The 27,974-nt window shown below is 40.1% G+C and overlaps 2 protein-coding genes across 2 annotated transcripts in view; one reads left to right on the forward strand and one right to left on the reverse strand.

The window, feature by feature from the left end:
• C17H7orf50 (chromosome 17 C7orf50 homolog) overlaps nucleotides 1-27,974 on the reverse strand; it is a 120,625-nt gene that overhangs the window by 10,982 nt on the left and 81,669 nt on the right. The window contains exon 3 of the mRNA XM_058815894.1: nucleotides 14,285-14,484. Coding sequence (XP_058671877.1) covers nucleotides 14,285-14,484 — 200 coding nt within the window. The remainder of the gene's footprint in view (nucleotides 1-14,284; nucleotides 14,485-27,974) is intronic.
• GPR146 (G protein-coupled receptor 146) overlaps nucleotides 20,716-27,974 on the forward strand; it is a 48,623-nt gene continuing 41,364 nt past the window's right edge. Inside the window, exon 1 of the mRNA XM_058815888.1 lies at nucleotides 20,716-21,231. The gene's annotated coding sequence lies outside the window, so the exon portion shown is untranslated. The remainder of the gene's footprint in view (nucleotides 21,232-27,974) is intronic.

A 27,974-nucleotide genomic window follows, 5' to 3' on the forward strand; every position in this document is an offset into this window, starting at 1 on the left:
GGATGGAGGTTTTATATGGATATATAAAAATATATGGATGTGGATGGAAGTTTAACACATGCCCTTATAGAGCATATAGTGAAGTAGGAATAATAATTTTTTCTCCAGTTACAACACGTACAATTATTTAAAGGGAAATGTAAAAGCGTTTATTTTTATTGGGGGTATTCAGAGTTTCTTCTATTTCTCTCAGGGGTATTTAAAATGGATTTACTTTTACAAAGATGTTTTTTGAAAGTCTGGTGTTCCACACAAAACTGCATGCCCAGAAAGCTGCCTCATGGAGAACTTCATTGCTCAACCCAATGTAAGAAGAAATCTCAGTTCAAGAGTGTGTGATGCTGATTGCTCTCATTTGGAAAGAACAGCCAAAATTTAAATTCTAGATAGATTTTCTGAGACTGGACTGGAATGGCTGTAGTTAAAATCCTGGAAGCACAGACCTGTGGTAAGACCCAATATTAGGCATAAGAGACAACTACAGCCTTTAATTGTGTTTTTCTCATGTTATGGATGAATCTGTTTATGCCCCAACTCCAATCCCTAGAGAAAGTTAATATATTTATGCTGATATTCTCAAATCCAGTTTGGAATCTAACTAAATTATGACTCAGATAAAGGTTTTTCTTATTTTCCTGGAAGAAAGAAAAGACACTAATGGAGCTCGTTTGCCAAAAGAAAACTTTCTAAAATTGTCAACAGATTTTAGAATCAGTGCCACATTTTTGGTTGAAAATCCTGGCACCATTTTTCAATCTGTGGTTTAAAAACATTTTTTAATATATTCTTCCATCTGGTTCAGACACAGTATAATGACTATAGACTTGTGAAAAGGGAAGGGGAGGAAGCTCTTTTTAAATTGAGGAATCACACATGCAGGAAAAAATAAATGTGCTTTTAAGTGTCCCATTTTTGTCCTGATGTCCAGTATTAGGACAGATTGCATCTGTATAACCAACAGGTCATAGGATTTTCTTAGAAAGTATTTATAAAGTGAAAGGAAGGGACCTTTGTGCCATAAAGCCAAGTTTGATTAGATCTACATAAAATATTTATCAGAGATTATCTTTTACTGCATGTACTTTTATCACTTGCCATTATTTGCGAGGTTTTATATTATGTTTGCAACCTGCAGCTTCAGCCAAGCTCGAAATCCTCTTCCTCCCCCACCACAGGCCCTGTTCAAACGCAACATGAGACATTCCCTTGAAGAGCTTCAAGTATAAACAGATGAGACAGATGATTGGTGGGAAGAAAAGTTGACCCAGAAAATTGTAACAATTCCTCAAAACCATGCAGCAGGTCGTGAGGAGAGCTCCTGTCTCGTACATCTGGTACAAGTGAGGTGCCTCCCTGGGATTCAGCTTCTCACAGGCACCAACCCACCTGCAAATGCCAACAGCATTCAACCTTTGCAATTTCTTTAAAAATTATTTTCCTGATATAGTTATTTAGTTGCTGGTATCCACATTAGCCCACCTGCAGCAAAACTGCATTTTGATTTGAAAAAGAAATATATAGCAGTAATAACGTGTTGAGAACTTGCTGTTGTTTCCAGTAATAACAAAAAGGTCAGGCTTGAAAGCTACTATTGCTGTATTTCTAAGCTAAATGTGCTTTTTATTTTACATATATTCATAAAAAGAACACAAAGCAGGAGTTGAATTATCACAGAAGAAGAATAAAAAATAGAATTTTTGCTCTTCACAGCCAATCTGTTCTGTTCCTGCAAGGAATATACAACCAAGTGTTATCCCAAAGTCCCATCTCCTCTCCAGATGTCCATCTTTTCTTGCACTTAATTCTGGTCACACTGATTCCTGCACCAGAAATAAGGGAAAGGGAAAATGAAAACAACTGTTATGGCTCCCTCCCATGAAGAACATCCTGGGGGGTACGACCAGATAAAGAGGGCCCCACACTCTGTATGAAAATCATGTACGGAGCCAGCTGCACGTAAAATCCTTTCCAAAAGTTGGCACAAGTCCATTTATATAAATGCTTTCTGAAGATCAGATGAGCGATATGCTACCCGACCCAGAGAAAACAAATATGGTCAATTCTCTTCTCCCTTACTGTTACACCAAAAATGTCCGATTGTGGCACAGAATACTCCTGCAAAGGCACAGATTCAAAATGAGGAGCTCATTTTCATTGCTTTTAAAATTTTAAATCACCTTCTAAAACTTTAAATGTCCAAACAAACAACAAAACAAAAAAGTACACCATAAAAAAAAAAAAAAAACCACACCAAAAACCACACCAAAACCCACAAAAACCCATCCAAACTTTTGTGTTTTATGAATAAAACACAAGAAATGTATGAAAGTGTCATGGTTTTCCATATTGCAATGCTAAAAATAATGCTGTAAGAGAAAAAACTTGATGTGAAACTTCATCTGTGAAAGCTTTTAAAGAGGGATGAAGAAATGGCCACTTGGAGGAGGATTTGGATACTGAAATTGGCTGACTGGTTTTGCTCTGAACCAGCCAGCACATCCAAGAACCAATTCAGTGCTTATTACACTGAGCTGAAGGTTTGTGTTCCTGCTGTTTCAGGAAGCCCTGAGGCTGCAAAGTGACGCTGGCACCCTGGGAAGGTGCCTCACCCAGCTGGGCCTCTGAGCAGCAGCACTGCTGAAAATGGGCAGCCCTTCTGTACCCAGATGTCTTCAATTTGCCAGGTTGGGTGTTTCTGTGTGGTTTTTCTCTTTGCAAAAGCCTAAGGGATTTCCACAGCCAAGGGATTTCTGCTGATCCAAAGTCCAGAACAGCATTTCACTGTAACAATGCTCTGGTTCTAAGGAGATGCCAAATCCTGACCTGCATCACATCCCAGAACCAGGCACATCTCTCCTTGCTGCCTCAGCATCCAGCAGATCTAGTCCCAGCTGGCCTCTCCTCCCCACAAGATTCAAATCATCTTCCTGCACCTTTCCCAGTGGTATTTCCCCAGGTTTTTGAGGAACAGGAGCTGCTCAGAGGGTGGACCATGGTCACCTCTGGGGGGTGAAACCCTGCCCAGCAGTCTGGAGGTTGGCCAGGCAGGATGGGGGCCAGCAGCATCTGTGAACAGACACCACCAGTGTCCCCTCCTTGTCTGACAGCCCTGACAAAGAGCTGGCCTCAAATCAGTCCCATCCCTTGTGGTATCCAGGGACTCCTCATGCACCCTCCAGGAAAGGGGAAATTCCCCCCTCAAATGGAAGCTGAACCGTGAGCCTGTGCTGCAGGACTGGCCCTGTAACTCTTCTAAAGAGCTGGCTTGTTCTGATGGCAATGTGCTGTAGGTACAGAACTGTCAAACTGTCAAATATGGGATTGTCAAATTCCTACTGAGCTCCTTTACTGAAGTGAGTTCTATTAGGACAGCACTGAAGAACTGCTATTTATCAATTTGGATACCAGCCCTTGATGCACTGTTGCAGAAATTATATTTGCAGGATTTTTTTGTTCTAAATGAAACCCAAGTATTTTTATTGTTGGCTAGTTAGGCAAAGTTCATTTTTGCTACAGGAAAATGTAGCCCTCTTCAAATAACCCATCCCACAAGTGGCTCTTACAGTGCATCTGAAACGTACCACATTTGGAGTTATTCTGGACCAACAAGAATATATATATAGAAACCTTTGAAAAAAACCAAAACAAAAAGACATGTCAGCCATCCTTGTCATTTTTTACATCCTAGCCTGGACATCCCACAGCTGCATTCATCAGAAGTATAGCAGAGGTGGATGGAGTGCTGCAGACCCCATGGCCTCTGAATTTCTCAGGTTGTAACCTTACAGAACGACTTTTCTTTTTGCAGAAGAGCTCTACAAAGGGACAATATCAAGATCAACCTAGAAGTGTTCAGCACTTCACAGCCCACTCACATTTTTTTGATTTAGCTGAGATATTCAGCTATCTCTCACTGCATAATAAAATCTGCTGTCACACCAAGGTGTTCAGGGCAGTGTAAGATTCCCCCTTCTAATATCCTGTGATATGTGTTGCACTGCTAAGATTTCAAGTCATGTATTCTTAAAGAAATTGATCTGCAATTACTGCTTCCTGCAGATGGCTCTCATTCCAATTCAATTTCATTCATATAAAAGTAATTACTGATACCTTTTTAGGCATCATCTTACTAATAAATGTGTGAAGGAGGAGACAAGTTTTATTAAGGAACTAGTTTTATTATTTCAAAAATACTTCTTGTTATTCTAACTCTGGTTAGGAAGCCTTGACAGCTCCCTGGAGCTAATTGATTAATAATCATTGCCAACTGCATTTTAAATTTTAATTCTGGCTTTGGCTGACTAGTCTAAATGATTCCCTAGAGCTACGAAACTCCTCACCACTACTATGAGTATTTGGGCACTGGATGAATAGTTTGAATGTGTTTGAGGAAGTGAGTAGCAGTGTTAATTCTCCCAGATCTGAATTTTATGAGACAGAGAAAACATAAAAACTCCCTTCTGTGCCTCTGCCATGTCAAGAAGCTAATCTGAATGGAGGAAGATGGGTGAGCACAAAATGCCTTTTTTAAAAGCCAGAAGGAGGGTTAAGGATGGGATGCCTGGGCTTGGAGCCAGGAGTGAGGCAGGGAGTTGGGAGAGCCAGGGGAGAGCAGACTTCAGAAGCTGGGAGAAAAAGCTGTGCCTCACACTCCTGCAATGCAACCTCCCTGCAAATGAAATATTCCCAAAATAAACTAAATAACCCCTGCCATCTGCTTTTAGTTAAAAAATATCAAGAGGTAGTTTGCTGTAATACTTGTATGTGAAATGGATTATTTTAATTATTCTGGTTTTATTTGACCTGAACACTGCCAAATTCTCCCCAAAGACAAATGGAAAAGATCAAAGTGCTTGTGTGAGGTTTTGAGCACTTCAGTGAGGAGTGATGATGTCTCCTTACTGTCAGAATACAGTCCTGAAGCAGACTGGTCTGTTTTTAAAGACTTTTGAATCTCCCTTATATATCTCACAAGGTTTCTGAAAGTAATACAAAATGAAATAATATATTAAAGCTGCTTAACTATTCAATTAGATGCAATCTCTTTTGTATAATACTATGGAAAGATGAAAGCTGCATGTCAGCGATAAATATCTAATGGCTACATTTAATAAACTGTTAAGAAAATTCATTTATACTAAATTTTATTTTACTGGAAATGAGTTATTAAAAAAGGAGACATTAATTTTTCTTAACCAGGTTTGGAAATCAAGATGCTATTTTACAGCAAAGAGAATCAGACAAAGAAACTATAACTATTTTTACCTGAGTATTCATGGATTTAATACATGTACTCTAATTTTCCCCATCTAAGGAAGCACTTCACAGTTCAGCAGTTAAGTACTGCTAATACAACTAATAATTGTGGCAATATATATGTGAAAAATTGCAGAAGTTTTAACCATCCTTTTAATAAAACTATCAGTAAATAAAAGCAAAGATGAGATGCTGCTACAGAACAAAATCCATGCAAACTTCGCTTTCAAAAGAAGGAATTGAGAAAAACCCTGCAGGTCTGTTGGGAGCAGACATTGGTACCGGGCCAAAGAAAACAGAGCCTGTGCTCAGATGAGAAGAAAGTTAAGTCTACTTTCCCTCATCTCACTTCTCTGGAAGGAGACCTTTGGACAGTACAGGGACTTTGGTGAGTCACAAACTTCATCACTGTTTAATTTATCACCTGAAAAATGGGGTAACAGAACACTTTCTCAAAAGCTGTCATAACGAGAGTAAATAAATCAGTGTCAAAATACTTCTCATTTATTTATCAAAACACAGTTGTGATCTGCTATCAGGAAAGGTATAACGGAAAAGCAAATTATCATTACTATGGTGGGGAGAAGATTGAGACAGTATGTTTAAAAAAAACATATAAAAATCTCTTTAAAGATGGGGCTGAGCAGTCAGGTATTTTTCAGTTGATGCAGTAAATGACAGATGCCAGATGAAAGGAGTTGTGAATTCATGTTAATGATGTTATTAAATACACTATTTCCATATGAGAATGTTTGAACAAAATGCCCAAGTAAATATTTTGACAGCTTTGTTTCACACTGAAGAAATGGTGGAAGTGCAAAGAGACAGAAGGCTCCAAAGTAAATCACTCTGCAGCTTTTACTGAAATATGCTTTGAGAGGTGTACTTGTGACCTTCCATAAAATTAATTCAAAGATTTAAAAATACAAATAATTTGATTTAGAGCCATAAAGCAGGATTAGAGTTCCCTATTCCATTTTTTTCTTTTGTTAAATATAGTGACCATTTATGGTTATGGAAATCAGTAAAGAAATCTCTTTCCTCTGCATAACCTAAATGGGACAATGAGCAGATTCTGAAAGATGGAAGAGCTACTGACTCCAACTGAGGAAATTTTGCCAAGGGCCTGAGCTTCCCTTTCCTTCTCCACTCAAGCCACACATTAGTGCTTATCAAAGGGGTAAGAAAGCTACTTCAAACCATTCCCTATAGGAAGAACTTTATCCAGGATAATATTAATAGCTAAGCCATAAAAAGTTTGGTTCAGGGAAGGTTGTGTTAGTCCAGCTGCTTTTCCAAAGCTCAGCTGAATGAGTTGCATCATAAGCATTTACTAATTTGGCTGGAAAATCATGCAACCATTGATGTTTCTCAGAACCTATTTCTGAATGAGTTGAAAATTCCACAGAACTGCTTGCAAAATCTCAGAACTTCCAGGTATAAACTAAGCATAAAAGTCTTAGAACCTGACATCTCAGAATCTCCCAAAGACCTATTTTGTCTCTAGGAACCAGAGCTGCTTATTCAACAAGCTGGATATGGCAAAATACATTAAAAAATATCTGTAAGTACCTAGGATCTTCATAATTCAATCCACAACTGTGGAGAGGACTTGCTAGAGATTATGAGAATGAAATTATTTTACACAGGAATTCTGTCCATCTGGAGCATTTCCAGGATAGTATTACAGATACCCAGAATATATTGCTAAGGTCTGTTTTCTTCCCAGAAATTCTTGGTAAAAATAGCTAAGATTGGCTCTGAGCCACTTAAAAGGGGGGTTGTTGTTGATGTCCTTTCTTTTTGTTGCTGTTTTTAGACTGTTTAGTAAATGATATTATTTGTCAGCATTACCTTGAACTGACAAGTTTATCTTCAGCAGCAGCTCAAGAAGCCTCAGTGCTCACTCTGGCTTAGAAGTGTTGTCATTTATAAATCAGCAACATGCAGTGCCTCTCATCTGCAGAGAGCCACAGCTTCTTCATTCAGCCTCATCTGAGTGTTAACCTGGTTATTCAGTTTCCAGAGCCAAGTATTCCTGCACAAGCACTGTCTGCTGTTCAGCGCCAGTGCAGGCATCTCTTCACCATCTGCATTGCAAAATTGGATTTGAATGGAAGACCTTTCTTTTGGTGAGCACTCTTCACACAGAGTCTGGCTCACTCACTCTGGAGAGCTGTATTATTTATAAATGGAAAAAGACCAGAGATATAGATAAGGAACAGCAATCTGCATGATCTCACTAAATTAAGAGCAAAATATTCATGTGCTCTTGCAAAGCAGTGAAATTGTTGTATTAGAACCATAAAAAGCAGCTAACCCAGCAAGAAGTTAATAAGAGTTTAAAAGCAATTTCTGCACAATCTGACATCCTGTGGATGTCATGTGGGGGTTAGAAAAACACTGGCATGTCTCCAACACATATCTACATATCACTTGCCATCAAGACACAGAAAAGTGAATCCAGAAGTCAATGACTCTATCACAGGGAATGAAAATCATCGACTCAGGCTGCCACCAGACATCTTGATTAAACAGGCAGAAGCTGAATAGTGCTGTTACTGAGAGTGTAATGTGACAGTCACAGAATCCTAAATGCACAGTTTGAATAATCAGAGGATAATGAGAACACTGATACCTGGAAATGGGTATCAAAAAGCCAACTCTGAAACAGGAGTGCATCTGACTTGCTGCAGCAAGGCTGAAGAAGGATGAGAAACCCTGAAAAATGTGTTACAGCTATAGTGGTATATTCTAAATGCCACTATATTCTAAATGCCAACACTGTCATTTACACAAAACTCAATAATAGTTTGAGGGGAAAAAGAAAAATCTTTTCCTGTTCAGGAAATTCAATGTGAAATGTCTACGTTCTATGGCTCAAAGATGAATCCAATGCTGTTGCCCACAAAGCAAAGCCAGAGTGAGAACGAGCAGGGAGGAATCACAGACCCCCAGTCCCTTCGGGTGGAAGGCAGCTCCAGTAAAACCACATTTGTTTCCAGGTGTCACATTCCAGGAGGATCACAGGCACAGGAGTTCAAAGAACAACAACAGAGCACATCAGGGACTGGAAGGAGCAGCAGGAAAGGAAGGATCATGATGTGCTGCTTCACTGGAGGGGCAGTGAGACTGAGAAACCCACTCAGCCACCAGCAGGATGGAAACACCAGCATGGGAGAAATTATTTATGAACTGTGGGGCAACACTATGGTTTAAAAAACCTTGCTTAATAAAAGGTCCAACACAGCAGAACAATTCTTCTGCTTCATATACCCTACCAGCAAGCTTAGACTTCTGCAGAAGGTGATGTGCTTGAGCATGAGAACAGGATAGCTCTAAGCAGCACAAAATCTGTGGAGGGAATACACCCCCTCCACCTACCCCCACCAGAATAACTGCTGGCATACCCACACCCTAAAAATAGGAAAGGTGTGGGCATTGCACCAGAGAGCTTTGTAGAGCTTGTGAGTAATGTCAGGGCTGCTAGGGAACTGCAAACAAACTGAGGTGGCTTCATCAGATGAAGTTACACAAGGGAGTGTAGGATAATGACAAGGTAACTCACTCTCAGCAAGCTGAGACTCCTTTGCCACCAACAGAGACAGTGGCTGCCTTTAAAATGAGGGAGATATCATTTTCTCAACATCAAATGGAAAACTTGCAGCTTTACAGACACGCTGCTTTAGGTTGAGGAGAGGAATCACACTTAGAGGCAGGCCAGGCCCTGGTAAAAATTAGAAGTCAAGCAATATAGAAACTTGGAGAAGTGCTAAAAAAAATTCACTGATCTCTAGAGCATTAGGAAAAGTTCAAGTCTTTGAAATCAGATAGCAGCAAGTGCCTGCCCAAGTCCATATAAAACAGAACAACCCCAAATGCAAATTATCCTGTATCTGACTCTGGATTCATGAGGCTTCTTGCAGAACTAATGAATATGACAAAATGACTAAAAGCATGTAGGAATAGATTAATTACATCCATAGTTAATGCTTGCCCCAGAACCTTTAAAAAATAACCCTGGGATTATTAAAGCAAAACTATTCCCCTTCACTATGCCCCTAATCTTTGAGGAATTGCTGCTCTTTGAAGACACCTTAAAGCCCCAATTGTTAAGGGAATTCAGGAACACTGCTGTGTCTAATTACAACACTTTCTCTTAAGTTCACACACTATTTTTGTTACCAGCTAATTGAGATTCATTACTTGAGCAGTTCTCCAATATTTTATGTAATTCAAGATAAATGATGAGCTTAGATATATGCTGCACCTTGCAATCAGGAAGGAAACTTGATCTCAGTTTTGGAGAGCAGGGGAAAGAGAAATGCCATTAAATGCTAAAGTTAGTTGCCATTCAACCCAAGGAGTCAGTCTCTGGAAGGAATAAAAAAAGACCTGTGTATGTTTAGATTTTTAGTTTATCAGTTACTCTTTGTATCTGAAAGCTTAAGCTGTTGATGGTGAAACATCAACATCAGTGACAAGTTTGAAATTCATATCGATATAGACCAGCAGCAATGAAAATTATTTAAATTCAGAATCAAGTGTCAAAAGCCATCACTGACCCTGGCTGAAAAAGTAACCTGTGAGAAGTAAAACAACTTCAAAACATTATGAATCAACAAAGGAAACTAAATGTGACACAAGCCCACTCAAGGTGCTTTAAAACTAGAAACTGTTTTTAACATTAATGAGCATGGTTGTGTTTGTGCAGAAGCTCCTTCAATGGAATCACCTGCCCCAGGAGGGGTTGGATGAATGGGTCTGTGATTTCCTGAAGGGCCACCATCATCTGAGTTGTTTGGCCACAAATGTCAGATGTTGCTGCCACTTTACAGCCCTGCACCAGCATCTCCTGGCTCCTTCAAAAATCAGAAACTTCAGAGTGAACACTAATCCACCTCTTGATTCCCTTCTCAAGACAGCCTCTGCTCCAGAGGGAGTAAAGACTTGATATGCTTTCTACATTTTATTTCTATTTCTACATCTATATAATATATTACATGCATTAGAAAAATAGCAAACTATAAAAAAATGCTTCCAGCAACAGCTCTCAAATTTCTGTATTCTTTGAGAGGAAGAACAACATTTCAACTTTAAAATCTCCCAGGCTTGGCACTGTTTGTAATAAAGTTTGACTGAGGACCAGCATCTGTTTCCATTGTGCAAAGCCAGCAGATAAACAACTGCCCTGGGTTCTCCAGGGCTGTCAGCAGTGCTGCCACCACACTCAGCAAAAACCACCCTGGGACCTGCAGAGTCAGATGATTTCCTCACGCCATGGGAAATTCTGCCTGTCTCTCACTTTTCTGTTTCTGTAACATGCCCTTGGTTTGTATTATTCTAGAAGCATCTTTTTACTTTAAGGAAATCTCTGACATTCTTTGAATTTTGCCTGAATTCAAATTAGGCAATGAGAAAAATAAGATCTCTATAAAGAAAAGTGACAAATACTAACAGTATGGCATAAATAATTTTAAAAATAATTGTACTTCAGCACCTTGTTTTTCAAATTTTAGTACATGATAAACAGTACTGCAAGGCTTAGGTAATTCACAGCACACATGCAGATAATATTATCTATTATTTCTACTTCAGATGATGTGAATCTTGTAGTTTCACATTCCTTTAGTGAGGTTTTTTCAGATCTCTCTCTATTCCTTTGATGCGTGATGGAGAAATCCATAGGTGCAGATCCATATGGCAATGAACTTTCCAAGCCAAACACAAGAACAGCAGCTTCCAGGAGAGGGTGGCTTGCCAAGACAAACAAGTTCTGCCAACATTTTAACACCACAGAAGGTCAGTTAGGTTATAATTAAACCTAATTACCATTCTCTGGAATTGCAACATCTTTTCACTTGACGTTGCCTAATGCTCAGAAAAGGACGAATTTTTTTTCTAGATTTTCCAAGAATCACATTAAGCAGACAATGGAGTATTCCCTTTAAATCTGAATCATCACTTACCATCATAAAGGAACAAGGCATGTCATCATTAAAAGGAAGAGATTTGTGTACCTTATTTAGCCACTAATACTTCATCACTCCTGCTTTTCCCTATTCCTCTGAAGTAATTGGGGTTTTTTCCTTCTGTTCAGTACCACTCTGGGGTTTTTCCATTATTTCACTTTTTTTTTTTTTCTTCAGAGTTTTATAACTTTGTGGTTCAACTCCCTACTTTTAATCCTCTCTCTATCTTCAGATCTTCCTGTGTGCTCCCTGGGCTAGCTGAGGATCTGACAGCAGTAACTTTTCTCTGCCAGCTGCTGCCTTGGAAGAGAACTGTGCTGGGAACCACCTGAACTCATCTCACCAAGGAAAAGATGAGATAAAAATTGGTAAAGCAAAATCTTTTTTCTCTCCCTCTTTCACAGAGGCCAAGAGAAAGTGAGAGAAGGGGGAAAAAAAACAGGAGTAATTTGGCTGCTTTTCCTCCATCAGGAGTGTAAATCTGGTCATGCTCAGCCTGGTTTCACTCAAATGAGCAAGGAGCTGATCTGGGCTATCAAAGTCACCCAGCTCACAGGGGAGACCCTTCAGCTCCTCAGGTGTAGTAGCTGGGGGCTGCAGTTTGAGCTGGCATCAGCTGCTGCTGCATGTGGCCAGGCCTTGGTGAAAAATCCTCTCCCAGCTAGGATGGCCTTCCAATAAAATGATAATTTGATCCCTCTGGAGACTGGAAAGCATGAAGGACCATTTGTTTTTAGAATCAAATTACAAAGCTGGAGAACTGGAAGACCTGCCCAGCTTGTGGCACACTGTGCCAGCAGTGGGCACCCCAGCAGTGGGGGCAAAGGTTGGCAGTGCTGCCAAGGGGAGCCAGGGCCTTGGTGCAGCCCTTGGAATCCTGCTGCCCTGCTGCAGGGCTGCACTGCTGCAGGGCTGCTCTGCAAGCAGCAGGAAGCCAGGATGCAGTGAGCAGCCCTGCCCTGCACACTGTGTGCCCGATTCCTGCCATCAATGCTCTCTTCATTAACTCCCCTGGACTGACAGCACGAGGCACAGGTCTGTACAGCTGTGCTCTCCTGCTGCAAACAGTCCCTCAATAAATAAAAATGACAGTTCCAGTTATCATATGGTACACTGAGCTCCACCTGTGCTACAGGAGCTGCACATGCCATCAGGCAGCTCAGATGCCACTTCACTTACCCACACTTCTGCCATGGAAGGCTTTTATTGTGGGTGGGGCAAAACACAAACACACAGCACTCTTTTGTTTACTTCCAATTATATTAATTTCTTACATCTATAAGATTTACTTATCCTCCCACAGATTATTCATGCCTGTAGCCCTGCAAAAGCATGTAGACTGAAATCCTTCACCCACTCAATATGCTGGAGAGCTTGCAGTAGATTTCCAAAGCCTGGATTTTTGTCTCCCTTCCCCAGCTAGTCTATTACTTCTTGGATTCATTTAAATCCAGTTGTTTTTTTCCTTTTGCAGTCTTACTGGGTTGAAAAAAAGGTCTGAGGTGTAAGAGGACTCTTCTACTATAACTGTAAGCTGTTTTTCTATAATTAATAATGGTTCAAGATGGTCCAGGCACATTTGGGGCTAGAATGGTTATTATGGCTATGTTTGCCTGGTAATTCAGCATCTTATGACTACCCCTGTTAAGTCAACAAAATTCAAATTGTCTGTTGCTGAAATAATCCCTCACAACCTATTGCTGCACATACAACCCACAGACTCTGTATGATAAGACCAAATGACAGAGCTGGTTTTCTATTTCAGGCTAATTTGGTACAGGTTAAGTGAAACTCTAGAATCAAATTTGTTCAAATATTAGTTCAAATATAATTTCATATTCTCCCATGTAACAAGGCAAAAATCCATACAGATAACAGTGGAATGACAAGCAAAACCCTACAGCTTGTTCCTTTACTTTGCAAACCTGAAATGCATTATCTGGAGATCCACCATTTACCAGAGCACACATAGCAGAGAGCAGGCTGAGCAGAAGGTTCAAAGCTATCTGTCAATCCATTTGCAGTTCAAACCAGTGGTGAACTGCTCCAGCTGTTTTCCAGATCAAAAATATTATTGTCATTTTGCTATCTCTGCATGCTGAGGGTTATGTAACAAAAATGCACATGGTCCCTTTGCCTGGAATGCAATTAATTTCCTCCCTCCCCACTGCGAGTGGTAAGTAACAATTCAGACAGTCTGGATGCTTCAGTTTTGAGCACAGGCAGGGATGCAACGCTGGATTAATTCCATGTGGTAACCCACTATTTGTAACATGCCAGTCTTCTGGAGGTCTTACAGCCAGGGTATATTTTGTAGTTTGGAAAAAAAATAAACATTATCTTCCTGTTTGTACATGACCTCTTTACTGTCTGTGGGGTACCCTGAGTGCTTTACTGCAGTTCTTTAGTTTAAGCACAGACTTTGCTTTATGCTGGAATTTTAAGTCTTCTTATAAGTGTGCTAACTGGATAAAGGGATTGCTAAAAATCTGAAATCAGCCACTATACTTGCTGTACGCTTTGGTATGCAAAAATCAGTTATTGTACACTATTAACTTTAAAATAGTGGCAAAATCCCATCTTAATATACAAATATCCAAACATACTGCAGGTGGGTGAATTCAGACTCTGTAATGCTTAACCACTCCATGGAATTTGCTTATATAAAGAGAGCAACTGGAAGTCCTTTGCCTAGAACAGAACACTCAAGAAACAAAACTCATTTTCTCAACCCAATCTTTTTTGGAATGTGCCTTTCATCTCTGTAAATGCAGCTAAGCCCATGATATTTATATAACAATAAGATCTTCAGGACAGGAGCTGCCTTTCTATAAAATGTTTGCACCATACTTAACTCCTCTCTGCTGTTGCTGTAATAGAAACACAATGGGGTGATCAACTGTCCTCCAGGGTGTCAACTGAGATGAAACATTAACTTAGTGCTTGACTGCAGCAATTTCTTTTAATGTGTTATTGCTTGGTACAGCTTGCTCTGGGTTACTGGTTTACAGCTCACTTGTGTAGGCAGCACCTTGCAGAGGTTTTACTGTTCTTACCTGGTTAAATAGGCCAGAGCTCGCTCACATCCCGATGGCTTTTTGAGCTCCACCTTTTTTATGGGGATTCCAGCTTCTCTCATCAGCTGTTTCTCCTTCTTCTTGCGCTCTTTTTTTAATTTTCTTTCCAGTTTCCTCTTTTCCTCTGGAGTAAGTTCTTCCTCTTCCTCTGCAATAAGCTCTTCCTCTTCTTTTGTAGCCTGAAATAATTAACATTTAAATGAAGTGTTTACCTTTCTATAGGAAAGTGAACAAAACATGAATAAATGTAATTAAAGGGCACAGGTAATATTTAAAACCAGAAGGTTCAGGTTTCATATTTTTACTGGTCACCGTACTTCCATCACCTCTCTGCTGTGCCAAACTCCCAAAACTGCAAATGCTGCACTCAGGATCTGTCAAACTGCCCTATAAATGTTGATGCTGCTCTGAGTACCACAGGAAACTTCCACCTATGTATTAAACACCATTTCTAACACTTCTTGTGCTGTTTGCTCTCCCACACTCAATCCTGAGGAGGGATGTGATCAGCAGAGGCTGTTTCACAGTGGATGGAGGGTTTGGATGATTTTTCAGCACACACACATTTCAGTGGGAGCAGTAAGGTTTCCTGAGGATCCTCAGTTTGTGTTTGCTGCGTAACCACACACTTCCCTGGACTGAGAGAACCTCTGTCTGCCATGCAGAGGCTTCATCTCAATTATGCCAAGGGCAAAGATGTGACAACTCCCTCCTTCATGCAAGATCTCTTGGAGATCCTTCAGCAATCTTGAGGAAACATATGCACAATCTTCAATAGACATACACAGATACATATCTCACAAAGGTTGCTATTTCTTTAGGTTTGCAGACAGAACAGTTAATTATTCACATCTAAAACCATATTACCATAAATATATGCATCAGTATATCCCAAAAATAAATATTTTACATACACATGAAGAGCTTTAAATAGTTTATCTGATTATAAACATTGTGTTTATCCTGCAAAATCCAGTGTGAGATTATGTTGTGTAGAAATAAAATGCTGCTCCAAAGCAAGATGAGATTCATTCCAGGCATTCCCAGATGTCTGAGGGAGGTAATTGCCAGGTATGGTCCTCTGCTAGAGCCTGGGACACCCATGGAGGCCAACTGGGTGAGAAGGAAATGCTCTTCCTATTCTTCCTGCTGCCCCCTCATCTGGTCAAAGAATCTGTAACTGGAACCTGAATGCACGAGAAGATAACTGCTTTATGGCAAGAGTGGTTAAAACCACTTTATAAGTTCACAAATCCTTGGTGTTAAATTAATTTGTGTCAGTCAAGGGCTTTGAAACACAAATCCAGACACAGAGTTAATAATGTTATTCTTGCTGACATTCAACCAAAGAATGTTAAACAAAGCAATACCTGAATACAATCTTATTTGCCAAAGACTCCTGTTGGGGTTAAAACATTTGTTCAGTGTCAATTCACCTATCATCTAAGCTGACTCTGACTCATCTTTTCAACTTGGTGTTTTCACAGACTGAAGAAAGGTTAAGAAAGCAGAAATCAGAACTAATGGAAGTAGGACACTAAAGTGGAGTTGCTTTTTCTTGTTTAAAATACTTTTAAAGTACTTTTACGAAAAGGCCAGCATTTATTAAAACACATGCAAAAAGGCAACATATGTTGCATTAGTATAGAAGACATTTTATAGTTCATGCTGAGAACAAAATAATATTTAGGGCGAAGGTAGAATTGAATTGTTACACAGGAAACAACGTTTTCATTTGAAAAGCCACCCTGGTACTTACTAAAATAACAATCCAGCCACACAAAGCCCTAGAAAACACTGAGGGTGGTCATTTATAAAGTGTTTGTAAAAGATTACTACAGCAGCTGTCCAACAGACGACACACTACAGTTAATCTTCTTTTAAAAATAATGTAATGAATTTGTTTACTTTTCTATGAGCCATGAAGCTTTCAAATAAAGTGACTGTGGCACATCATTAGAGGCAGTCTGATAAAGAAGCCTCTGCTTCTTCATACTTACAGTAAATGCATATCTTGGTAACTTCCCTTCCCCCCTTCCCCACATTCCTCGCATTATCAAAAAGCTTTTTATCCTTCTCCCTGACCGCTCCATCAAAAACAAAACAAGTTGCTCCCTCTGTGTAGGTCCCAACGTAAATACCAAGCCCTAACAAAGTTTGTTTCCAGCATGGATGGGCTGTGGGCTGTGTGACACAAGAGCATTGTTCTCCTGCAGGGCTGTCCTGGCAGGAACGGGTTGGGATTTACAGCTGGAGGCACCTCCTGCTGCCCCACAGCATCAGCCAGGGAAAATGGATCCATCAGCCTGGGACTCCCAGCACAGGTACTGACAGAGGCCTCAAACAACTTGCCCAGTTCCAAATATACTTTTATCCATCCGTGTCAACTTGGTTAATTTAATAGGATGTGCCACAGTCTCTCCTAGACTGGTTTTTAATTTGAAAACCTGAGGTTTTATGCACTTCAGAAAATACCTACATTTGGTTCACTACATTTGGTATAGTCCCTACTGAAGCTGAGGGTGATCTTATCAGTGAGGGTAATTTAACAGCAATTTCTATTTAAAAAAACCTTCCCCCAAACCTGGCAATTTGAAAGAAAACAAAACCAAACCTTCCACTAGAATTTAAATCCTAGCTGTATTTATTATTTATTAATCTATTGATGCTCCTCTCCTTTCCTTAAATCAACAGCCTGAGATTTTAATTTTGTTTTCCCCAAACCATTAGTGCGACTGTTCATCTGGAAGATGTTTGTGACCCATTTGGATTAAGAGTTTTGGTGTTATGTCATTATTTAAACTAAAAAACCCAACCAACAGGACTTCATTGTTTTGAGGTCATAAATATTCCAGGTTGTCTCCTTCTATATTTATAAAGTGACATCACAATTTGTAGTGCTACAATTTAGCCTTAACTACAACATTGTAAAGTCCCCATTTGAGCATGTGAGACACTTGTTTATTGACATGATAAATTTAAACCACATGCACACAGAAAAACAGCACTTGCTTATTTGCAAAGCCTGCTGAGAGCTACCACACCACCTCGGGTTGTGGGCTCATTAGATCTCAACCTAAACAAGGTCAGGCCAGGTCAGCACACTTGAATGAATGACATTCAGAGGAGAGCCAGTGTTTTCTTGTGATTAAGGAGGTGGGAGTCTTCCACTTGTAAACCTTCCAGAAGGCCTGAAAAGGTGCTAAAAGGGATATTGCCACTGGATGCCATTTTTTGAGTGAAAGGCAGACCCCAAATCTTTCACACTTACGCTCATAAAAGCCCATGTCAGCTTTGCACAGGCACAGGGATATGAGCAAGCAAATTCCCAAAGTTTGTATCATACCATGTCCATCTGCTGGCAAAGTGCTGGGGGTGCCAACACACTGCCTTTCATCAATGCCAGTCTCCAACTTTCTGAACTGTGTGTAAATATAGCAATGTGCTCTAAATAGTCCAAGACATCTGACTCAAAATAGCTGCAGGCTTCAGCTGTATCACTTTTAGATACCAGTTGAAGTTTTCCATCATTCTTTGTAATCTGGAAATATTGCACAAATTTGAAACATTTTATAAATGATCCTTAGAAGTGAGCTTACAGTCATAAATGGGGAGCCAGCTCACACAGACAGGAAGAGTTTAATACTATAAAGCAGCCCTGCTAAGCAATACAGAACAGAGAAATACAACTAGAACTGTAAGAAAAACCAGCAAAAAGATGTACAGGTTCTCTTGAAGGTACCTGACTCTTTTTTTTTGCTGCAATGAGAGTGGCAGAACCAAATAAGTGTTGTTTCTGAGGGCAGTTTTTGTATCTGCATAAAAGCTTCTACTCCCAGGGGACTATGAACTGCAATAGCTGAGCAAGCAGCACCAAGAAGGGAATAACAGCACTAATAACAGCAAACTAATTGTGTTGTGCTTCCACAGAGCACTAAGTGCATTTTTATATTTGCTTCCAGTCCTTGATGGCCTCACACTTAAGTAGAACTGAAGATATCTCCCAAAGTCTTCTGCTCCTCCTCCTCAGTCCTTCAAAATTCCCACATTTGCACCCCTGGCTGTCCATAGCCAGCACAGAATAATGTTGGCAGAGTCAGAAACTCTGAGGAATTGCCACACTGAACAGAACCCCCATCTATGACATTCTGCCTTTGGGATTCGTCTCTGTAGGTCTGAACTTCCTGCCCGATCAGGGTTTTGGCTTTGCTGCCAAACCTATAGAAGGAACCACAAACCATTCCACAACACCAAATTCACTATTTATTAGAACCAGTGAATTCAGCTCCTCCAAAACCAATATCCTTTTATCCTTTTCTCCAGCACAGCACAAGAAGTCTGTACAACAACAAGGCAAGCAACAGCAGAAATTGAAAGAATTAAATAACAGTGACAAACATATAAAAAGGGCGTCAAATTTTTGAACTCCGGAGAGTTCAAAATGGAGGGGAAATGGATTATATGGCTTATTTCATAGTAGGAGCATTGTATCACCTTGTTTGTTCATGAAGCTCATGTTATTTCATAACTTTTAACATAGAGAACGTCAAAAGGGGCTTTGTTCACTGACCAAGAGCTACTGACACATCATGTAATGGCTTCTGCTTAGGAGCAGCCTTTTGCCCCCCAAATGCCCCGTGGACGACATCAGCATGCAAAACGTCCTGTTTCTGCCTCACACAATGCACATGAACCCAGATAAATAACTGGCCATCTGCCAGCCTAAAAACAAAAAGCGGAATCTATAAACACAGATCAAAACCCACAGAGAAGAAAGGCTGGCAGACCCTTAGACAAAAGGTTCATAAAAGAAAGATTGACAAATTATTTACTATCCAAGGCTGGCCAAAGGGTTGTGCTACAACTACAGCTAGAGAATTTGCATAAAACAGTTCAAGGCCATACTAAATTTAAATAATTATTTTCTACTATTTAGCATTCCATGAAAAGAAGAAGTATGACCAGAGAGGGCATTTGAAATTTCATTATTGTGCAGAAAGCGACTTTTAAATGAAAAGCAACATGCAGAAGTACTCTTTATACAATGTCTGTAGCACTTACAGAGGAAGACCTTTTATAAATTATATACTGCTCAAAGAAAAATACAACATTTTTGGTAAAAGCAAGGTGTTTGTAGAATCTCAACTCCTCACAAGAAAAACACTGGCAGTAATTTATATTAAATTGATTAGGAAAGCTTTCTGTAGATTCAACCCAGGCAGAGAAGCCTCAAACAAGTTCTGCAGGAAACCAGATTGAAGTAAGAACAGCCTTTTTATCTTTCTGTTCCAGGAAAGGATTCTTTTTGTGGTCATATAAATGTTGGGATTTTGTTTGTTTTTTTTAATAAAAAGCCTCCTTGTGTATACAGCTACAGTATCTCAGGAACACAAGAGATCAGGTAGCACCCTAAACTTGCAGCTGTAATTTAGAATAGATGCACCTTGATGAGCTTGAAACCTGGTTTAATTTACGACTGTGTGATCTTTGCATGTCTCAGATTTACAGCCAATTGTGAAGAGCATATAAAGTGTTATCATTAGCAACTGCTGAATAAGAAGAAATTGAACAATTTACTAAATTACATGAAAGCATTTACAGGCACACAGAATACACAACTTAAAGAATGCAGCTTGTTGAATTCCACTTTATAGACTGTTACTCCTATAAAGTACATACTCCTGCGCTCTGGCAGATTAAGTTCTGAGGCATAAATGAGGATCGTATTGTATTTCTCATTTTTCTCCACCAGTATCAGAGCCCTGAGTACAACAGAAATACTTGAGAACCACCACAACTGCAGACTCGGGGAATGCAGTTTTGCTTCATTTGCAGCTACAGTGCGGCCAGGAATTTTCACACATTTGCTGAAGGATTTTGCTTACTCCCTTACTCTTAATTAAACCGTGTTAAGCAATCAGGAGAACATACAACTGAAAAAAAAAAAAAAAGAAAAAAAAAGGAACCCCCTCGGAAATCATTTGTATCCACATCCCTGTGGCTTACACACAGCTCTTTTAACCCCTCCCCAGAAACGCAGAGGAATTTTAATAGCAGGAGCACGAGACTGTCGCAGCACTGGGCGCTTTCATTGCCACCAAAGTCGCCCCCTTTAGTGGTGCTGACAATTTCTTCTGAGGCTTAAAAAGGCTTTGGACTGTGAGAGGAGGTAGAAGCAGAGCAGAGGCTGTTTTGAAATCCTTGCTGGAGAATTAGAAAAAAAATAAATAAACCAACCCCAAACCACGAGCTCGATCTCCTCCAATGAAAGAGGTACCACAGGGTGTAGGCAGGTTGCCAGGCGAGCTCGGCAGCGTGACCGCACTGCATTGAGTTTCTTTAATGAAAGCCAGGAAAGAACACATTACACAGTGTTTCTTCTGAGAGCCAGCGAGCCTCCAGTGATTGAAATCAATAAAAACAGTCGGCAAGGGGCCCAGTGGGGGAAGAGAGAAATCTCCACTACAGCATTCAGTTTGCTTTCCACTTTCTCCCTCCCCCTCTAAAGTTAAACTCCGAAGATCACCATGACAAGCTCCTTCGCTTCCAGCGCTGGGAAGACGCTGGTGGGGATTTAAAGGAAGCGAGCGCTTTCCTTCGCCTCCCTGCCTTCGCTCTCCCCCCAGCGCGGAGGAAATGAAAGGCTTGTTCGGAATTTGAATCCCGCCTGGAAAAACTTCATTGGACAAGTGCATCGCTCTGCATTTCAGGAAAGGGATGGATTTTACGGTCAGAGAATGCTAAAAGGTGAGAGCGGGAAGCAAAGCAGGAATCCGATCCAGCCGGAGCCCACGAACAGGGTAGGATGCCCAAGCCGGCGGAGGGGACCTCTGGAGCTGCGGGACGGACTGCGAGCAAGTGCCTGAGATCATCCACATCCTGAGGCTCCTGGAACGCTGGGACACGTGACGGACACACCGACCCAGGTAAGCAGAACCTGCTCCTGACAATCCCCGTCCCGCGTCCGAAAGCGCAGAGACCCTTGTGCTCCAGCCTGCACAGTCTGCCCCACGTCCGCCCTCGTTAACCTCGGGCGACTTAACGCTAAGCTTGTCCCGTCTGAGAACCGTGTCAGGCCACTAATCCTCACTGAACTATAAACCGTGCACAAAAGCCCTTTGTTTACCCGTTTTGTGTTGAATTTGCGAGCTGACAAGGTAGGACAGGGCCATTGCTTAAGTGCAGCCCCCCCAGGAGCTGCCGCTCCACGCGGGCCCGCTCAGAGCAGGGGAGCACGGCTGACCCCGCACGCTGGAGCTGCCTGAGATCTGAGAGAGCGCCAGTAATGGATTTCTAATATGGTCCATATTTATCTATTTTATTTATGTATTTTAATCACCATAGCAGCCACATACAGAACATACTTGCACCGAGTTCCATGTGCTGTTCTGCACCGCGACTCGCAGCAGTGCATGCACGGGGGCTAGGCTGATTGTTTTGTCAAAAAGAACTTGGCAATTAGTTGTTAACACAGCCAAGGGGGATTTCTGGCACATTATTTAGGAACGACCCAGGTTTATGCAGCACGTGTGTATTTGCCGTTACCCTAATGTAAACAGGCTTTTTCCCCAATAAAAATGGGGAAGGCACAGATAACAACTGTAGATCACAACATTCTTCTCAAGTTTTTGGCCAACTTCAGATGATTTACGTAGACCTCAGTGAGACACAGAGAGTGAAATCAAAGGGTGCCTTCCGCAAGGCAAGCAAAACTAATGATAGCTCCATCTCTTCTCCAGCAGAGGCAGGAATTCACTGGGACAGATAATAAATAGGTGCCTGTGGAGCAAGAGCAACAGTGCTTGTCCCCCTCACGCTGGTCATCATGAGATGTTGACAGCAACACACATGCTCACTGCTGGAGAGGGACTGGATGCCTCCACTTCCACTTAAATGTTTCAGAACCTCTTTATCCACAGCCTGTAGGGCACAAAGTCTGAAGGTAGAGAGAAGAGACTCCAGCTCAGTACCAGCAGACAGAATGCAGGAATTTAGGACAGCAAGTGCAGATGTGCATCTGCAGGTGCAGTGTTGCTCTTTCCTTGGAAAACACACACTTTAAAGGGTCATTTTGTTATTTACATGTCACACAGAAACTGATGACTCACCCACTTAAAGAATGACCCGGAGAACACCACCATGACCAAAAAGTAAATGCCATAAGTTGAAGCATGAACTGTTCTAATAAAGCTACAAAAATAGCTGAGGCAGTATTTAAATAGTAAGAAGTTTCTAGACTAATTTATTAATCCAGTTTTAAACCTTTCACACAAAATGATCACAAAATTATAGGTGAAGGTGTAATTAAAGAACAATAATTTACAACAAAAAAGCAAAGTTATGATTCATAATAGAATAGGATCCTACGTGGAGTTCTGGGCATACCCACAGACCCACAGTTCATTTTGCAGAGTCAGTTCCCTGTTTTGCCTCCCCTGCACAGATCCTTTGCAGAAATGACAGCACCTTCATAGCTCAGGAATCACAGCAATCATTCCCACACCAATCAACAAGTCTGCTTTGCGCTGCTCTTGGAGCTAAATTTATCCTTATGCAGAGGAACTCATTAAAGTCTTTATTTAACACTTCAGTCAAGGAAAGCTTAGGTAGGACTTACACAACACATACTGCTTGTACTGACATCCTCCAGCTCAAGTGATATTCCTCCCCATTACTCCCTCAGCAAAAATAGAATTATTACCTTTAAAATGTGGGATATTTTTGTTCATAGTGATGCATTTTTCAGAAGCCAAGTGGCACGAGTGACCACTGTTAATGGAATATCTTCTTTTCAAACACACAACATAGAAAGAAATGTATTTTCTCTATCAGAAGTTGTGATCAAATACAGATATTCTAGCAGTCATACCAGGGTTTTTCAGGCCTGTCAATGTTGTTATAGCTGATTCTGTGCACAGTGACCTATCCTTCAGACTCTGCCTCTGGAAGAATCCCATGTTGCTTTGCTGAGTCGGGTACAAAAGAAAAGAACTATTGGGAACCAATTTCTCATGTTTCTACCAGTCTTGGAGGTCTCGTATCATCGGCAGTACTTTGTCCTCAATAATGAAACACATCTTCATCATAATCAGAGCTCCTAATAGCTCATGGCAATTGTCCTTACAGCAATGCGTGTTGGTAAAAGAGCTGTTTGAAAACAGTCCATAGGGTTTTGAAAGAGTCAGAAAACTAGATGGAAGTATTTTAAATGTGGAAGGACAAACACTTTGTTTTAACATCCCCCATTTAAGTCCTTATGCAGGAAAATATCTGGGATTATAAAAACAAGTTAAATGGCCATGCAAAAAATGCTGAAATTCAGCATTAAAGGTGCAAACACGAGAGTCTGTTGAACACCTGGACAGCCTGTGTTCTGTGAAACAATATTCATGCCTGCTCTGGGGGGAAAAGAGTGTTGCCATCCCTTTCAAATGAACATGACCTGACACTTCTTGAATATGGTAAAGCTTCAAGGTGTCTCCTTTCCTATTTATACCAGTGGTTCATGTTCACAGTGCTGGATTCACTCAGCTGAGTATATTTAGTTTGCTCAGCCTCAAATTGACAGCTTCTCTGTAATGTACCCATCCTGACTTAAAAATGGAACATAATTAACATACAGCTGGAGAAGGTACATTTTTGCTATTTATGGGAAAGATTAGTGAAGCTGAAGATTAAATATTAAGTAGAAAATAAATGGTTATTGATCCATAGGAAAGGTGGTTTTCCCTACAATTCAAACAGGAATCCTTGTATTTGACTTGGGAAGACATTTTTTTGTTAAAAACAAGGTCAACAAAACCCATTAAAAACTTCATACCTCCTTACTAACAAGCTGTCACTGTCTTCAGCTACAGAGTCAACAGGATGCATAGATACAGGGAATGAATGTCCTGGGACATACACACTACTCTCAAACCCTCCAGATTCTCTCAGACCTAACAGAACTTTTTTTCATCAATTTCTTAATAAAAACCAGCACCAGTTTTACTCAGTTATACCAAGATCTTCTTCAAAACCAAGCAAAATATTGCAGAATTTGTTTGATCCATACCTGCATTTATATACACTCAGCTGCACATGCACACGTAGGCAGGAACATGCAATTTTCAATTTGTGAGAACAAGACAAGACCCAAGACACTCAGGGAAATGGAGTGGGCAGGATTAATTTCTTTAGCAGAATGTGATCATTTCATGATTCAGTCACCCTAAAATAGACACCCACAGCAGCACTTGGAACATGAGCAGCCTCTCAACTGTCCTGCACCTTCATCCCGAGCATAAGGGATCAACAAGCTCAGCACAGGTCTTGCCTCTTGGTTTGCTTTAAAATCAGCTAAATTGTTTGGGAGACAGAGAACTGGACCCTCAGTCTGGCTGTGAAAAGAGAGACACCTTTCACCTTAAGCAAAATAAGGAAGAAATGTGATGGGCATTACTGATTTTTGCATTTGACTTCCTGCCTAGTGATAACCAGAGACGGATGACTGAGATTGTGACAATTAATTTGTGTGAAATGATCCTTTCTCTAAATATATATCAATTCCACTAGGAGACCTTTGAACACCTGCATGCAGAATTTGAAAATATTTAAAGAAACAAGTACTATAAAACTGTATTTCAGGCACAGTTCAGTTGCCACTGAACATCCTGCTTTAAGAAGTTCTTTCTCAAGGGCAATGGTAAAGGAGGAATGTTTTTAAGAGCTGGCATGAATTACACAATCAAACTTTCCTTCAGGTCTGCGTGCTGCTCTTCAAATCCCCATGAGCAAGTGAAAGTGGTACTTCACATGACTGGTAGGGAGAAAGAATTTGAATTTGTTTGTAAGTTTAAAATGGTCTCCTGAAAGTTCCTTAAGAAGATTCCATCCATAATTTTGAAAGTCTTTTAAAATAAAGTCTAACACGTTCGAAAATCCTATTTATTTAGCAATGCTATCCATGCTTTCTGTTCTTGCGAGCTCTCTGGTAACTATACATCTGTGAGAACAACTTTTAAGCTCTCCAAATTTATCACACAGCTGAAAATACTGAAATGACATCTGGTTTTTATAGCATCAGGTGTGCCTTCATTATGCGTTTGTGAGGCAGAGCAGAAAATTGAAAAACAATTATGATTTAAGAAGCTAAATTAAAACCTGTTGACTGTTTAGTAAAAATGCTCCATAAAACCTGTTTGTATTCCAGCAGACCCCACTGAAAAGCATCATTGTAAACGCAGCACAAAACAAGGTGTTGGTAGTGTTTGCTTATTTTGGAATTAAGGCATCTAGAAAATTATCCTAAAATCAAATTGTATTAATTTGCATTTCAATAATAAGTAGCTTAAGCATATTTATAAAAGAAGTAGAGAATCTACATGGACAGAATTTACAACTCATGATAGTTTTAAAGCCAGGCTTTACCTGCTGAACTTACATTTTACATCTTTGATAAACCAAGTATAAACACAACAGGAAGCAACAGCTGCCCACATAGTTTCAAAGTTAAGTACAAAACAGAATGGAAAACTACAGATGGCATAAGATGTGAAATACAAGAAAGCCTGGACTCGGCAACAGGAGGATTAAGTTTATCACATACCTGTTCTGTTATCACGTAATTTTGCAGGGATCAAAAGAAAGTTTTAAGATAGGAACAACAAGGAACTTCTTCATGGCACACAGGGCAGCACAGGACTGGAGATGGCCATTAGAGAACACAGATGGTCAAAGGTAAATGTTTGAGTTGTTGCTGAACCAAGAGTCAACATTTCCATAGTGCACAGGGATAATGGCTACAGTGGGATTAGACTGCAGAGCTTTGGAAGTGAAGTAGTTTATGAAGTAGTTTATCTCCTTTTAAAAAGGAGAGCAAAGGAAGAGAGAGAGAAACAGCAAATGGAAGGTCCATCTCAAGGGAAATCCTGATCTTCAAAACAAAATTGTAAAAAATTAAGTAGTCTGGAAAAAAGCCAAGATGTCATAATTCATTGTTGAATGGCAACAGAAAAGCTTTGTATTTCTTTTTGTATTTGCAAACAATAAAATATACTTCGAAACAGAAAAATTAAACTAAAATGAAAATATTCTGCCTTAATGAGAAACATTCCATTATTGTGAATGTGAAATGAGCAAGCAGATATGATACTTCTCTGTTGAAGACTGAAGTAAAAGTCAATATGTTTCCTAAAACATGTTAAGTAAAATTGCAGTCTCCAAAGGAGAAAAAAAAATTAGGTTTCACAAAGAAATTTCCTTATCTTTTCTTTTTTTTAAACTTTCTTTAAAAAATAATGCTTTCCCTTGCATTACTGGGAGCTAAAATTGTACTGGAAGGTCATAAGGTGCAAAATGGAGATAAGATCTCCTGCCAGGGATGCAGGAAGCATGGTTACTGAAATATGAAGTCAAGGACAACAGGGATCTCTGGAAAAATTAGGGAAGCCAGGAAAATCAGAACCTGTTTTTCTATTAAGATAGCAAAGACAAAACATTGAACTTCCTGCACAGATTCTTCCAGATTCACTGAGTGACCTCTTCAGTTATTTAAGGCTTTCATAAAATCTGTCATTGAACCTTAAAAACTTCTGACTCCAAAAATTCCAAAGCAGTTTTGAAGCACTGGCTTATCTCCCAATGTTCATGACCAACCAAGCATCCAGGAACAGTAAGTGGTGAAAATTCATGATAGATTCCTACTTTCAAGTTACAGAAAGTTGTCACAGCCGCATTTATATAACTTAAGTACTTCATTTCTTAAGTCTGCCATACCTTATGAACAATAGGAATAGAAAATCTGAAATAAATACAAAGAATGCATGAAACAGGGTCAGCAGCAAGGCCAGGAGAGATTGAGGTTGTGCAGAATGATGATAGACCTGGGCCCTACAGCTTCCACACAATGGAAAGCTGAGCTTAGCCACCAAAGGAATTCTGCAGCAGAGGAACAGTGAGCAAAGCTCCAAGTAGTAGGTAATAAAAATTTGCATAACATTTTTCAACTAGCTTGTAGTTATTTTAGGGCATCTGAGAGTTTAGAAAGGTACCACACCATGGTTTAACTACTGTAATTAACATAATTAACAGTTCTGGTCTATGCTTTCTAATGTTTAGGTGCATGATTCAATTCTAGTTGCAGTCAGGGTTTCTAAATTTCAAGTTTTTTAAAGCATCAGCAGAACATTCTATTACTGCATTGCTGGCTAGGTTTGGCCAAGGGTGAGATGTTGTGGTTAGCAATATCTGATTTGAGATGCAATTTCATAATTACTTCAAGGATTCCTGCTGTTCTAAAGAAGGCAGTGGGAATTATCTGAACAACCAGAAAAAGAACAACAGTGATATAAACTGAGAATTCAAACAGCACCCAAAATGGAGAGAAATGCATAAACTCTGCATACAGGAAGCCCTCACTGGCAAAATATATAGAATGTTCTTAAGCTGACAGTTTTATAACTCTAAATGGTTTCGCAAATGAAATCCAAACAAAAGAGCAGAGATGTACTCTAAATCACTCAGCAATTGCTAGTTAGAGAAACCAGCAACCACTAACTCCTGCAAACAAAAACAGTTGCCTTAGGAAAGCTTAATGAATGGGAAAGATGTCAGAGTTTTTGTTGTTCTTCTTTCAGCTTTATTTTTCTGTATTCCTGAATCTGTACACATAATGATTCAGTTCACCCTG

Source organism: Ammospiza caudacuta, chromosome 17 (genome assembly GCF_027887145.1).
Source record: "Ammospiza caudacuta isolate bAmmCau1 chromosome 17, bAmmCau1.pri, whole genome shotgun sequence".
In the NCBI taxonomy this organism is placed as follows: domain Eukaryota; kingdom Metazoa; phylum Chordata; class Aves; order Passeriformes; family Passerellidae; genus Ammospiza; species Ammospiza caudacuta.